This window comes from Rutilus rutilus, assembly GCF_951802725.1.
Source record: "Rutilus rutilus genome assembly, chromosome: 16".
Lineage (NCBI taxonomy): Eukaryota > Metazoa > Chordata > Actinopteri > Cypriniformes > Leuciscidae > Rutilus > Rutilus rutilus.
In genome coordinates, this window is record NC_140224.1 from 5,785,565 (window position 1) to 5,801,806 (window position 16,242).

Below are 16,242 nucleotides of genomic sequence, written 5' to 3' on the forward strand. Positions count from 1 at the left end.
ACCATGTGAGTTTGTGCTGAGAGTTTGACGTGAGAGCTATAAAACAGAAAGCCTGTCTATTTCAGAAAGTCAATGGTTGGTGCTAATGCGTTGCTGATTCCCAGGCAAAAGTGAAAGAGAAAACAGCACATCAGTCAGTCATTCTGTCAACATTTAATGGGTCAGATAATACAAACACTAGTTAGTGTCTGATCGTAAACTCAATCGCTAGTTAAGTTGCTATGGGTTTCTACAATGTTTTTATCGCTGCAAAAGTAAAATCTAAAATCCTACTATACTTAAGAGGAAACCCAAATATCTCTTAATAATAAATATGAGAGAGGTAAACATTATGGGCCTCAGGTAAAAGTATTTTTACGTAAATGGTTGCATTATAATATATATATATTAGAGCTGCACAATTAATTTTTAAAAGATCGTGATCTAGATTCAAACACCCATTCCTAAATTACAGCGATTCACCCGTCTATTAATAACGATTGTGTCAATTACACTGTTACACCACTAGGTGTGCAAGTGACTGTTAAAATGTATTTGCCATTGAACCATTCATTCGAGATCCGTTCGAAAACGCTGATTCATTCAGTAATGAAACAAGTGAAGTCTTTATGAGTGAGTCATTGAATCAGTCACAAACATACAATTTTTTTTTTATTTCAAATTTAATTTAATTTTTACATTTATCCAGAATCGTGCAGCTCCAATATTTATGTATGTATATATATATATATATATATATATATAGAGTTTACATTGAAATTAATTCTAGTAATGTTTTATAAATAAGGCCTGATGTGTTTTACAAACACATGTATAAAATTCTTCATATGCAATATCAACTTAAATGAGGACCAATGAAAATTATGTAAAAAAAAAAAAAGGTTTAATCATAACAATTACTGAATTGTAATCAAACCATATACTTCTCAAATAAAAAGCAAAATGAATCGGTATAAAAAGAAAACGGTAGGAATGGGATTCTTTTGGATCCTCCTTTCGTAGTCTCAGAGGAACATGTCTTCAAAATACTCATCAAACTCTTCCTCCCTGAAAGAGAATCAGACACACCAGGTTTGTCAGTGCACCGTTTTAGAAAGATTTACAGACACACTCCTCACATTCGTGTTTGTATATACTCCACATCGTAGTAAAATATGTCATAATGTCGATACGCACCGTGATTTCTCCTCCACAGTGGGAGCTGGACCTCTCCAGTGGTCTGATTCTGAAGGACCCTCTTCTTCTTCATCCTCACTATCTGCATCTGGAAAATACACCACATTAGACTCAAATCAGGATTTTTGCCTGATAAAATTACTGTGGTAAAACAACTACAAAATGTGGGGAAAGATTTAAAGTCAGGGGACATTATCGCATCCAGCATATTCTATAACGGGATTTATCTAAATATAGGAGTTGTTTTAGGGATGTTTGGTTTGATTGCTCTGTGCGGTTAATTTTTAATAAGTGTGAACGCTGCCTGGTGCGCACCAAACAAGCGGACCGAGACCACTGAAAAGATGGATCTCGTTCCGTTTCCACCGGAAATGACCAAAGACATGACATCAAACCAAAAACGGGACATGATGTCACAAGGTGAACATACATACAGCACACAGCATTGTTTTGGATGTTCGATAATTTACGTCATGAAATATAATAAAAGCCGACCATTCAGGCTGTGAACATATGCTTTTAGCTTCGCTGTTTAAAGCAGATCAGGATTAAATGTTGTTGTTTTTTTAGGTCTAGATCAAACGAACCGCGCTACAAATGTGAACACACCCTTAGAGGTCTGAACATATTTATTAGGGTGTACTGAGAACATTCTCTGCCTGAGGGTACAACATGAGGGCCATTCATCATTGTTAGGGGAATGAGGGCAAAAAGGGGCATGCATACCTTTATCTGACTCCTGAGACTCCTCTGAACTTGAAGATGAGTATTCTGTAAAGAAAAATGTTTTTTATGTTTTGTTTTTTTTATAAACAACTTTTGCAAATATAAAACCTAGAATTTAAACCAAGTGTTCATTTGGGAGTGACAAAAATTAGATGGCAAATGGGCCTAATCTGCTTTAGGAAAGGAACATTTTTGTGTCAAAATATTGTTCTCTTTTAAAGACTACAAAACACCGCCACACAAATATGTTAAAGTTAAGCATAGGCATGCAGTGGAAAGCTGTTCAAACAAGCTTGGAATCTTGGAAATGTTTGGAGATTCGATCTGCAATGAAAATGTGCTCGCCTTTACGCCTCTTTTTGTGTTTGCGCTTGTCTTTGCGCTTGTTCTTTCTGGAGTGGGACGATTTGGATTTCTTTGAGAGTGGCTTGTCCACGTTCTCTTTCGATCGCCGTATCTTCTTCCCTGTTACGTCTTTTCTCCTGGAACAGAGTTTAAGCGTTTCCAGCCAATCCAAGGATATCTGAACATTCAATTGTGTTTGTAATGGTGGAATGTACTTACTTGTGATGATAGTTAAGTTTGAATGAACACTCTGGACACAGACCTTGAAAACAATGTGACGATATATCAATATTTATTCAAAATGAATATCAAAATTGAACAGTGAATGCAACATTAACAGTGTCTTAATGTCGGTAGGGGAATATATAACTAGTTTTTAAATTGTTAACTGTCACATCACCGTTTCGAGCATCGATCTTACCTTAAATGGTTGTAATTCATAAATGCTTTGGAATAAAGACCTAAAGTTGTGGCTTTTTTAAAAGAGGATATAAACATATATTTTGGATAAAATAAAAATGTTTAATTTGCTTATACTTCCGCAATAATCTGCTGAGTGTCCTCTTTTAAAAAAGCCACCTCAGCTATATACATAAGTCATATGTCTTACCAAATTTGAAGTTGATATCACAAAAATTTAGCCAGTTAAAAGGAATTAAAGTGCTGTTTCGGTGGTAACGCAGTGTCCAATTTCAAAACGAGTTTCAAAGGATACATTTTGAGCGTTTAAGCTTTCCAATGATAGCTAATACGAGAATCGACACGCTGGCGTCAGATATCGATATTCTAATGAACAAAATAAGGCACTCTTAAATAGATTTCCCTGCTCCCAGCGTCGCTACTTCATGGCTCCATGGCTTCTGGACCCACTTCGGCTGCTATACAATTGATGGGACAAACAAAATCGACAAAGAGTACGCAATAACTGCCTGGTAAAAGTAAAGTGCACGGGTAATACCACGAACATGCAAAGCCACTTGCATCACCATCACCCTGATTCTCATTGAAAAAATATTTATTTACTTGAAATGTTCAGACTGTGCTGTTTTCTAATAGTTTGGACTTGAATAAAGAGAGAAATCCTGCACCTTGCATTTTGTTTTCATAGTTAGACAGATATCGTGATGTATCATTATAGGATTGTCTAGCAATATATTGATTATCGCAGAATTGATGTATCGTGATATTATCGTATCGCGAGCCACGTATCGTGTATATCGTATCATGAGGTACCCTGTGATTCCCACCCCTAATTTATTTATGATGATTACTAAAATATGTGATGGGGGGAAAAATGGGACACCGATAGTTAACAGGCTATATAATATAAATATATGATCAGCATGATAATTTGAGTAAAAGTTGAACTAGAAAAAAAGTATTACAAAGTAAACAAAAATATTATTTGATTGGTCCAGAATTAATATTTTCTTAATATTTCTTATGCTCGTTAAGTCATGCATCTTTCCTTTTTTTTAATCAGAATGCTAAAACCTTTTTCCAGGAATAATTTAGATTTAGAATCCCAGATTTTCATTGTGGTCTCAGAATTTTGGACCCCAATTTAGTACACTTATATTACATATTTCGAAGGCATTTGAATGCACTGTAGACAGTTGAGGTAAAGTAGCATTCAACAATAAGCACGCCATATTAACAGTTAAAACAAGGCAGTCTCACAAATAGAGACTTGGGCTTCCCTAAATCCAGGCTAATTAGATTAGCTCTACCCCTTTGTCCTGTGAGCGGAGGGGATTACAGCATGCAAGGTTTAGACGGCCACATGGTTTCACTCACGTAGTTTCAGCAGGGCGTTCCTCTTCTCCTCATGCTCCACATAGGCAAAATTCACCTCCCAGCTCTTCAGACCCTCCTTATTCTCACAGCGCTTGTTACCGCAAAAGAACTGGCCTGTGTGATTCAGAATATATCCACATGTGAGTTGCATGGAACATACATGACAAATAGAATATAACCTGTAGGCCATGATCAAGCCCAGTAAAGAAAAATCTAACCTTAAACCCTGTAGTTACCTTATATTACCCAGTATTCTCTAAGGGAACTACACTGCAATGTTGTAAAATAAAGTGCAACCGTACGTTCTAGTATGAATAGTTGTAGTATGAATGTAATCTGGACATACTACACTCACAGTGCTGTCATTATCATATGACCTAACAGTATTGCTTCACTGCCATTCATAAACCTTTTTTGTGGCCTCACGGGATAGTAACGTGTCCATCACATGCACACTTTTTGTCGGAAGTAGTAGGTCATGTGAGGACTTTTTGCCAGCTGTTTGTCGCATGCTGGCATACTGTTTTTCGCCTACTATATAGTAGGGAAGCATTTGATTTCAAAGTATTTTGTTTTCCGTATCAGAAATAGATTTGTCATGTCATGAATTAGTCATGTCGCGGCACACCCAGTGTAGACAGCATCACTGATTATAATGGGTTCTATCTGCTCACGTCTGGTGTAGACACAGTGTAAGCCTCTAAATTATCAACATGATCAAAACTTTGCTGAAAACCTGTTGCACACTATCTACTACATGCCTTCTGCCATCTGATTTTGCGCTGTTACTGACAGGAAACGGCTAGTGAGACAGACAGAGCAAAAGTCACTCTCCTCCCATGACCTTGGCTTGGCATTTCACCTCAGATATCAGCGGGCTGACGTTAGCTCCAGTAGGTTTACAAGGGGATCCTCCAGAAAAGTGCGTCATCGGGGAGTTTTTCTGACAGGCTTCCCACACCGTGTGCTGTCTGGATTGGCTTTGGCCAATCGCCCTGAACCTGACAACACTTCTGTTTGAAAGTGAACTGCTTTAACGTTTACAACACTCACATTTCTGAGATTGATAATATTAGGTCTTCCAAGTATGTTCTGTATGGAAAACCCTCTCTGTGAATGAGTTTCTTGGAAAAAGTTTTTGCAGTAACTTGTTAGGAAAGAAAAACTCTTATCCTGGAAGTGACCCCAAAACAGGAAGCATGTTTTTGCAATTTCCAGACCTTTGTGTCCAATTTGCACTGTGAAAAAGCAACACAAATTGGCTCTGTTTAGAATGATTATGTCATGTTGCAACTTTGAGAAAGGCTTGAGCTTTGACGTAGCTGGCAGATGATCTCGCGGCAGAGAGAGTGACTGAGGTATCATCCTCACGTTGCACATGCAGATTAACCCCTTAAATGATGTCTCAGCCGTATGATGGACCTTACTTTGAGTGGGGAAAAATCTGTAAAAAAGGAAGAGATATTCCTACAGGTCTAAAATGGCCCACTCATGGAAGCTTGTTTTTGCCACAGAATAAAAAATAAAAAGGTAATAGCGACTTTTTAATCTCACAATACTGACTTTTTTCATGCAATTTCAAGTTTATTTCTCACAATTCAGATTTTTTTTTTTTTGTCAGAATTGTGAGATAGAATCTTGCAATTGTTAGTTATAAGAAACTATGAATTGTGAGATATAAACTAAGCAATTCTGAGAAAGTCAGAGTTTGTGAGATCAAAAAAAAAAAAACTTTATATCTCACAATTCTGACTTTTTTCTCATAATTCTAAGGTATATCTCACAATTCTGAGAAAAAAGTCAGAACTGCAAGTTATAAACATGGAATTGTGAAAAATAATTGCAAGTTTTAAAAAAGAAAAAAAAATGAGATACAAAAAATTGGGAGATACAATTATCTTTTTTAATTTTGTAATTCCATTGTGGAAACAAGCTTCCATACTCACCATGCTTTTGGCATAGAGGTACGGGACTTTTCAGTTTTCGCTCACTGGATATTTTCTGTTTTTCGGACACTTCTCGGCTGATCTACTGGGATTTTCACGCACAACCATTTATAGGGTTTAGTTTCTGAAACACTCAGACCAGCTCGTCTGGCACCAACAACCATGCCAGGTTCAAAGCCACTTAAATCACATTTCTTTCCCATTCTGATGCTCAGTTTAAACTTCAGCAGATCGTCTTGACCATATCTACATGACTAAATGCATTGAGTTGCTCACATTTGATTGGCTGATTAGATATTTGCGTTAACGAGCAGTTAAGATACCTTCTAGACAGAAACACGTTTTGATAAAAACAGCTTGAGGTCCAATAATAAGAATTTAAAGAGAAAAAAAAGGGTTTTTAGGGTCGGAAGTTAAAGGGTTAATGCGATGCCCAATTACCCCGTCTCTCTGATGACGTACATGCCTCTGCAACTAAGCTCATGTGAGCAGCACTGAAGCTGTTAAAGCCAGTGAAGCTGACAAACAGCGTCTTTGGAGAAATGACAAAACGCATCACAGTTAGCCCTCATTAGGCATCTCAGGGAAGCCCTTATTATGCTAAACTGTGAAATAATACCCAGCAGATGGGAACTCCTCATGACGAACTCCTAAAGAGACCTGTTAGAATGTCCCTCAGCAGCAGAGAAAACAAGCTGGTAGAGATATTAACGAAATGTGCATTGACCTGTATGAGTTTCATATTCTCTAAAGGATATGCGAGTGGTGTTTACCAATGCAAAACTTGCCACTATGATGCAAGGATGTTGAGGGTGGCTGTTAAGGTGAAATCTTTTAAAAAAAGATTCAAGGTATCATTCATGTGGGTCCCAGATTTCTAAAAAAATATTTTAAAGCTTGACATTCATTTCAATGCCACTCACTCTAAAAAAATGTGTTGGCTCAACAAAAAAGAAAAAATTAACGCAAGCGTTTGCATAATTTTTTTTAGTTATGACAACTTCAAATTAAATTCTGTTCACCAACAAAATATATTGAGTTAGAGGAACTAAATAATTTGAAACAAAAACTATTTTTTAAGTAGCGCCAGCTACTTGATTTGTTGCCCTGGAACCAGTTAATCTTATCTAAATCCACAGGTCTCATAGCACATGTTAAATGTAACTTATTTAGCATGCATATTTAAAGAATAAGTAAGATATTATTCATTGCTTAGAGTCAATAGTGTTTCCTTCATGTGTTGTAGTCTACACAATGGTATAAAATTTCAACATTACAGAAACTCTTTGTCAAAATGCCAAACATAACGGCATTAAACACTAAAGAGTCGTTCCCTTCACTAAAAAACAAGTAAATTAATACTTAATTTCAACATTTATTCTCCATATCCAGTCCTATGCAAAGCATGCTGGGAACTAAAAATCCACAGCCCAATTTGCCCTAAAGTTATCAAGACAATTTTATTAAAGAGTTAGTTCACCCCAAAATTAAAATGATCCCATAATTTACTCACGCTCTAGCCATCCTAGGTGTGTATGACTTTCTTCTTTCAGCCAAACACAATCGGAGTTATGTTAAAGGGGTCCTATAATGCTTTACCACTTTTTCAACTTCAGTTAGTGTGTAATGTTGCTGTTTGAGCATAAAAAAAGATCTGCAAGGTTACAAAGCTAAAAGTCCAATCCAAAGGGAGATATTTTATTTAACAGAATCCACTTTCCAAGAACTACAACGACTCGTTTGGTCATAATGATCCTCATGTAAACAATCCCCGCCCTCCGAATACGCAGAAAAGCGGACGAGGCCTGGTTGAGCTGTGCTAGAGAAGACAGTGTGGTCGCTGTCAAAGAGACACTGTTTTTTCTACCCTGTTTCCTAAGGCTGATTTTAACCACTGTTCCTGAACATTATAACCCAAATGTTTATCTGTGTGCAGCACACGTTTCGGAGAACAGCTTCCAGGAACTTATAGAGTACAATGCAGGCTACGTACATTAGCTTCTCCTGAAATGGAGCAGTTCCCACTTTGTTGGGACAATCTGGTGTTTATGGATCACAATTTCTAAGTATGTCTTATTATTTGTAGTTGTGTTTTCTATTAAAAGTTCCACTTATAAGATTTATGTAGTTGCTAAGATTTAAACAAAGGGCAAACTTTGCCTCTGCTAGGCTGCTAACTATTAGTATTGATGTAGTGTTTACTGTAGCTTTTGTAAGCTCTTTCTTTTGACTGCTCACCACCCCTTAGGAAAATGAACCATGCTTTTGTGATCAATTACTGTTTGTATTACCATAGTTTTCTGACAAATATCATGATTAAATGGTGTATAATGCATCTAAAATGTATAAGAAAAGAAAAACACACCACTCTGAAATCCGTGCTTGCAAAGTCTGTGCATGAAATCCGTTCAAAATCAAGACTTCGTAAAAGGGCATAATAGGACCCCTTTAAAGAATATCCTGGCTTTTCCATAATGGGAATGAATAGTACAATATTTTGAAGCCCAAAAAAAGAGCATCCATCCATTATAAAAGTAATCCACACGGCTCCAGGGGTTTAATAAAGGCCTTCTGAAGCGAAGCGCTGCATTTTTGTAAGAAAAATATCCATAATTATAATTTTATAAACTGTAATCACTAGCTTATTATGGTTTATAAAGTTGTAAATATGGATATTTTTCTTACACAAATGATTAGCTTCAGAAGGCCTTTATTAACCCCCTGGAGTCGTGTGGATTACTTTAATGTTGGATGGATGCACTTTTTTGAGCTTCAAAAAATGGTACCATTAAATCCCATTATAAAGCTGGAAAGAGCCAGGATATTTTTTTAACACTCCAATTGTGTTTGGCTGAAAGAAGAAAGTCATATACACCTAGGATAGCTTGAGGGTGAGTAAAACCTACATTATGGAGACAAAATTCCCCCACAAAGATGGCAATATCCAAAATCCTTGTCCTTGTGGGGACATTTTTTTTAGTCTCCATGAGGAAACAGCTTATAAATCATAATAATACTTAGTACAGTATAAAAATCATTATGTCAATGGAAAGTCCCCATAAAACATGGAAACCAGGTGTGAGTGTATGTGTGTGTGTGTTGCAGTGGTTAAGCTGTGGCTCAGGGTGCGAATGATGGCAGATGGTCCATGACAGTCAGAAAAATAAAGCACTTTGCTCGTCTCTCACATACAAGCGTGACAGACAGCGTGTGACCATATGATCAGTCGTTTAAGGGCCTCTTCATGGATCTGGATTTGTTTGTGTAATTTTGATGATTGTTACACGTACTTCATCCTTGTTTACCTTCTAAGATAACATAACCGTGAACCATGAACCAGAGACAACAAAACCATTGATTTTTGTTATGACACAGGCAAACCCAACACAACCTTACAATTAGGTCACTGTCATAGAAATGTCTATATGCTAAACAATAATAATCTAATATTAAATTACTCTGGAAAGACATGTCAACATTTAACTGAAAAAAACAACAACAACAAGCTAATTCATGAAGCATTTTCAACATTTACTACTTACTCAAATTAAATTAAATTGTAATCAAATGTGCCCCATACCTATTCTAAAGGGGGAAATAAGTGTATTTATGGTCAAGCCTTCACCATCTGATCAGTTGACTTAAAAGTTGAATCATTTATTTATTATGTAAATGACCTGTGCTTCCTTTTTTCAACATCTTTTTATCAGCACACTAAAGCTGTTTTTTCAGTCCCAGTCCATCCCTGGTTTGGTCAGGATCATGGTCAGGATGAGGATGTTATTTTACACAAGATAAAACCGCATCACCACCTAGTGGCTGAGAACAGTATTGTTTTGATATTGTTCTAAATTTTAGACCCGTTTTGTTCTTTATGCAACCAGAATACTTCAAGTATGTGAACATATTAATGCTCGGTTTCACAGACAAGGCTTGAGCCTAGTCGGAGACTAAAATGCATGTTTGAGCTGTTTTAACTGAAAGCAACTTGCACTGACAGATTTAAAAAATTCAATGCAATTGTTTTGTCTCAAGATGTACACCTGAAATGGTGTTTTCTAAGGCACGTTTATTAAAGCTACTTAAACGTCTTAGTTTAACTAAGGCCTAATCCTGGCTTAATCTAAGCCCTGTCTGTGTAACCAGGCCTAAAAGTTTTATATAGAAGTATAGAAGTAGAAAACCGTGTTTGAATTACCTTTTCCAGATACTACTTCATTTTCAATGCGCCACCGAAATCCAAACTAGTAACAGAAAAGTTTTAATTCAGTAAATACAGAAATGAAAGAGCATTTAAGATACTAAAAGATAACATGCCCAGAAAAGTATCTAACATTATAAACACTGAACCCTGTAGTATCATATTTTATCTGTGAATTTCTAATGCCTCAAAATTATCAACATGAATAGCACACGATTGATAGTTTATACTTTTTTAGCAAGTTAAAGGCTATAATATAAATAACTTTTACATTGTTAGTAATATTTACTTACTGGACTGAAGCAACTTAGATTTACTTGATTATATTGAGAATTATTATTTAGAAAAAAAAAAAATCATGTTAAAATGTGAGAATCAAATTTGCTTTCTGGGAACGTTTATTTATTCATCTCTCAATCATCATTGTATTGTATTATATGTTTTGCCTCCAGAATTAAAACTACAAAGCTTTGATCATAAAACTAAGCATATCTTAAAACATATCACTTGGAGACAACTGATATTTACATGCATTTTAAGTAAGTATGCAACAGTGTTAAAAAAATCTAATACCACAAGCTATCAGAATTTCATCTTTTTTAATTTTTGGCTATATAAATAACAACCACTGCATCAAATTGCATATTTTTGCTTTTGGCCTTTGAATAAAATTGAGGTGTTTTTGAATTGAAGTGTGAACAAAACATAAAACACATTACAGTAATGCAAACTTTTCTGACTATTATGTCATACATCAGGCTTTACAGGGTTAAAAAAGAAAAGGCAAACCTTATTTTCTTTGTATCTGCTAAGGTCTGCGATACAGTACTCCTTGAAGAGCTTATCGTAGTACTTCTTTGCGAGCTCTTGCTCCCTAAAAACAGTTCAGAAAATTTGTCTTAGGGTGACTGTGCAGAGGTCAGGAACAACATTCAAGATTAAAATTTAGCAGACATTACCATGTCATATCCTCCTCATCCTCCTCTCTCCACAGGAAACGGTGGTTCTCTTTCACCACATCCAGATCTGTCTTATCTTTAGACCTGCGTATGGAAACACACACACTTCCAATCAGCATCTATCAAAGCAGCTAACCTGAAATAAAACTAAAGCTGAAGTGTGCACCACTTAACTGTATTCATCATATATTTCATATTAGAAAAATTGCATGTTCATTAGTTTTCATGAGAGTGAGAGTGTTAAGTAAATTGCTCACGTGGATCGTCTGAGGTCCTCCATCGACCCTCCATAATACAGAATGTAGTCGCTGACAAACTTCTTGTGACGTTCAAACTGACAAAATACTGTTAAGGATTTTTGTTGCCACTCGGAAGAAAAAAATATTTATGCTTTGTTTACTAAGGTCAAACTTTCCGAAAAATACACTTTCAGCACTCTTAAGGCTCGTTCACACTAAGAACGATAGCTATAGTAATAAAGATATACACTCACCTAAAGGATTATTAGGAACACCATACTAATACCTTTTCGCCTTCAGAACTGCCTTAATTCTACGTGGCATTGATTCAACAAGGTGCTGAAAGCATTCTTTAGAAATGTTGGCCCATATTGATAGGATAGCATCTTGCAGTTGATGGAGATTTGTGGGATGCACATCCATGGCACGAAGCTCCCGTTCCACCACATCCCAAAGATGCTCTATTGGGTTGAGATCTGGTGACTGTGGGGGCCATTTTAGTACAGTGAACTCATTGTCATGTTCAAGAAACCAATTTGAAATGATTCGAGCTTTGTGACATGGTGTATTATCCTGCTGGAAGTAGCCATCAGAGGATGGGTACATGGTGGTCATAAAGGGATGGACATGGTCAGAAACAATGCTCAGGTAGGCCGTGGCATTTAAACGATGCCCAATTGGCACTAAGGGGCCTAAAGTGTGCCAAGAAAACATCCCCCACACCATTACACCACCACCACCAGCCTGCACAGTGGTAACAAGGCATGATGGATCCATGTTCTCATTCTGTTTACGCCAAATTCTGACTCTACCATCTGAATGTCTCAACAGAAATCGAGACTCATCAGACCAGACAACATTTTTCCAGTCTTCAACTGTCCAATTTTGGTGAGCTCGTGCAAATTGTAGCCTCTTTTTCCTATTTGTAGTGGAGATGAGTGGTACCCGGTGGGGTCCCCTTCTGCTGTTGTAGCCCATCCGCCTCAAGGTTGTGCGTGTTGTGGCTTCACAAATGCTTTGCTGCATACCTCGGTTGTAACGAGTGGTTATTTCAGTCAAAGTTGCTCTTCTATCAGCTTGAATCAGTCGGCCCATTCTCCTCTGACCTCTAGCATCAACAAGGCATTTTCGCCCACAGGACTGCCGCATACTGGATGTTTTTCCCTTTTCACACCATTCTTTGTAAACCATAGAAATGGTTGTGCGTGAAAATCCCAGTAACTGAGCAGATTGTGAAATGCTCAGACCGGCCCGTCTGGCACCAACAACCATGCCACGCTCAAAATTGCTTAAATCACCTTTCTTTCCCATTCTGACATTCAGTTTGGAGTTCAGGAGATTGTCTTGACCAGGACCACACCCCTAAATGCATTGAAGCAACTGCCATGTGATTGGTTGATTAGATAATTGCATTAATGAGAAATTGAACAGGTGTTCCTAATAATCCTTTAGGTGAGTGTAGTTCTAAATATAAGTCAACACCACAACTATAACGAAAACGGCACAGAGAAACGATATAGTTGAAATCATGAGAACAATTTTTTCCAGCTGATGAACGATAAAAACATTGACAGCCAATCAGAATCCATCCTGCTTTAAAGAGCTCTGAAGTGGCAGATGACAAACCTGCAGTGTTTATGATAAACAGAACGATGGTGTAGATGCTAATATAGTGATCTTTATAGTTCCTGTTCTTGGTGTAACCGGGCCTTTATACGATGCATTTTAATTAAAACTTGATTACATAGTCTCATTCGGTCTCTCAGTCTAACGAGATGAAATCATAGACTGGAAAATGAGCCACAAAGAAATGCAGAGCTTTTCAAAAGCTACAAATCTGCCAGTGCCACACGATTTTGTGAAAAACACCCATTGACAGGATACAGCGTTCATTGATATCAGGTGTTGCCGTCGGTTTCTGGCTTCCTCTCTGTCAGGAAAAAAAACCCGCAAAATGTATTTCAGCATACAATACACTTTGATATTTTTTACAATATACTTTGATATTTTGATGGACAAAGGCAGTACCTGTCCCATTCATGGGCAGCAACATTTTTATGGGCCACCTTGGTGTGTCGACCTTTCTGGAATGGCTTCTGTAACAGCGCATCTTCACCGGCCCTAAAACCAAAAACACACAAGAGGATCAGCACTTAAAATGCTAATTAATTACATTCTTTCTAATTATATTCCGTTACTTGCTGTTGCTTACATGTATATAAATTCACCATGGCAAAAATACAGTAAAAACAGTAATATTGTGAAATATTATTACATTTTAAAATAACTGTTTTCTATTGAAATATATTTTTAAATGTAATTTATTCCTGTGATGCAAAGCTGAATTTTCAGCTTCATTACTCCAGTCTTCAGTGTCACATGATCCTTCAGAAATCATTCTAATATGCTGATTAGCCATAAAGAGGAATTAATACAATTTTAAAATAGATTTAAATTTATTTATTACTGTTTTTACTGTATTTTTCATTAAATAAAAGCAGCTTTCTACATGATCTACATGTTCAAAAACATGGTATTACCATTATGCTATGCTGAACAATATGATACCCCAAAAATATGTTAGTGATATTAAACAAAATCTCACCTTTTCTCGTCATATTTGGACTGCCCTCCACCACCATCATCATCATCACTGAAATCAGAGTCATACCCTCCGCCTCCATGGACCTAAAACATCATCATAGCACAAAAAAGGGACACTGATTATACAAAATGCATAGAATCACCAACAACAGTGTGCAGGTTACTAACCTGGTATTAACGCACAACATTTAAACATATTTGTTAATCTGTGAAATGCCAACATGGTGATTTGTGGCTGGTGATATACTAAACAAGTACAGGAGGAAAAGGGAAGATGAGCCAGCTGACCACAGCAAAGATGGAAAGTACTTGTGCTTGATACACTGAGTCAGCTGCCATGATGCCACTTCAGCACAGCGCAGGAAACACAACACCCAGAGTCGACGGCAGCAGGACACAACACGTGAGGGGCAGTTCTGACACTGCCTTATTATTTGCGTCATAACTCACACTTGTTCTTATCAGAAATCGGTAATTCAGTGACAGGAAATCCAGAACAATTGGTCTTTCTTTCAGAAAAATGGTAAAAATGAAAGCACTGAAGGAGTTGCAGGGATCAGGACAGGCACTTCACTGTTCTCAAATGGCTATGTGAAAAATCCATAGAATGCGACAATGAAACATCCTTATGAGCTTTTCAACAAAGACTGAAAAGGAAAATCATTACAATAAACTATTTTGAACATGATCGTATACTAACAACAACAACAATAATAATAGCAAACATATGTTTATGAGCAGCATATCACAAACAGTTTTATTTATATAGTATTTATAATATAAGTTATTTAATATAGAAAGTTTTATTTAAAGTATAATAACAATTTCAGTCATATGTTTTGCCCCCACAGTTTGATCTGTATATATTCTCTTTATAAAACATGTTATTGGGAGATATAGTTTATGCTAATTACTGATAGTTATTATGCTAATAACTGATATTTATATTCATTTTGTGTAAGAACAGATCATTTGATTTGATTTCAGTTATATGCTATAAGAATTTCATTTTCATTTTTGACCATGCAAATAACAACATCCGCAACATATATGCATGCTATATATACATGTATATTAAATGTACAATATCGTTTCTGACTTATTTCATATGTCATGCTTTATTGCGCAAACGAATAAATATGTTTTTCTTCAAGGTAACAAACCACATTTAACACTTATTATTAGTGTTTTACAATCTACATTTTAAAGCACGAGCATTTCTGTTGTATAATTAATACAGGGAAAAGATGTGCCATGGATCATCTGTGCGATGTGAGTAAATATAACCTTTACTTTCACGTCACGCATGACAAGCTGCCACAACACAACAATGCACGCAAATTAAACCACATCTTCAGATTCCTGTGCATAACTTGTGACTTCTAAACTACCTTAACAAGGTCTAGAGCTGGTTTGTCCGAGCCGCTCATCTGTGTTTACATGCCGCTGAACCTCCGACGGGCGCGAAATGATGACGTGTAAACCACGTGGTAAAAACAAAGGTAGACCCGTCTTCCCGTGTTCACAATGCATGGTTAGGTTGTGCTGCTTTCGATGGGAACTATTAAGGCCAATCCTTTTGTCTCGATTTGTGTGAATATTATATTACAATGGAGTCTGAATAATAGCTATTTATATATTTTAGGAATGAAACTATACATATCTAAATGTTAATGTGTTAAAATAGCTTATAAAAGGGACAGGATTTGGGTAGGCTATATGATTTTAGTTGTTCTTTGTTTCAAACAGACTTTATTATTCGCATCATAATTCACAATTGTTTACATCACAAATTGGCAAAGATTCAGTGACTGGAAATTAGAGGGGGAAAGGGGGCGAAGTGCCATTTTCTCACAGAAAAAGAACAACTGGTCTTTTATTCAGAAAAATGCTAAAAATGAAAGCACTGAAAGAGTTGCAGTGATCAGGACAGGCATTTTACTGTTCCCAAATGGCTATGTGAAAAATCCATAGAATGCAACAAATTGATCTATTTTAAGTCATTATATACAGTATATGCATAAACACTTTTAATATACTGTATAGGTAAGCTTATTGTTAAGTCTCTCTCTCTCTCATATATATGTGTGTGTGTTATATATAGTAAAAGTAATAGTATTACTTTTCATAAAATGTATTTTAAATATAGCATTACTCAAGCACTTTATATTTATCCAATGGATTGTGCATAATAGAAACCTATATTATAATACAGGTTTCTATTATAATGCACAATCCATAGTGCTTGA

The 16,242-nt window shown here is 36.4% G+C and overlaps 1 protein-coding gene across 1 annotated transcript; it reads right to left on the bottom strand.

The window, feature by feature from the left end:
• Positions 1-869: 869 nt before the first annotated feature.
• fra10ac1 (FRA10A associated CGG repeat 1) lies at positions 870-15,491 on the bottom strand. The gene is made up of 14 exons (XM_084433444.1): positions 15,385-15,491; positions 13,995-14,077; positions 13,418-13,510; positions 13,274-13,319; positions 11,408-11,484; positions 11,151-11,234; positions 10,981-11,065; positions 10,189-10,234; positions 4,045-4,158; positions 2,467-2,509; positions 2,248-2,384; positions 1,903-1,947; positions 1,177-1,264; positions 870-1,047 (listed from the first exon to the last, which is right to left on the bottom strand). Exons 1-14 carry the CDS (start codon positions 15,421-15,423, stop codon positions 1,005-1,007), a joined length of 1,023 nt encoding a protein of 340 aa, XP_084289570.1. The 5' UTR covers positions 15,424-15,491; the 3' UTR covers positions 870-1,004.
• Between the last annotated feature and the right edge of the window lie 751 nt (positions 15,492-16,242).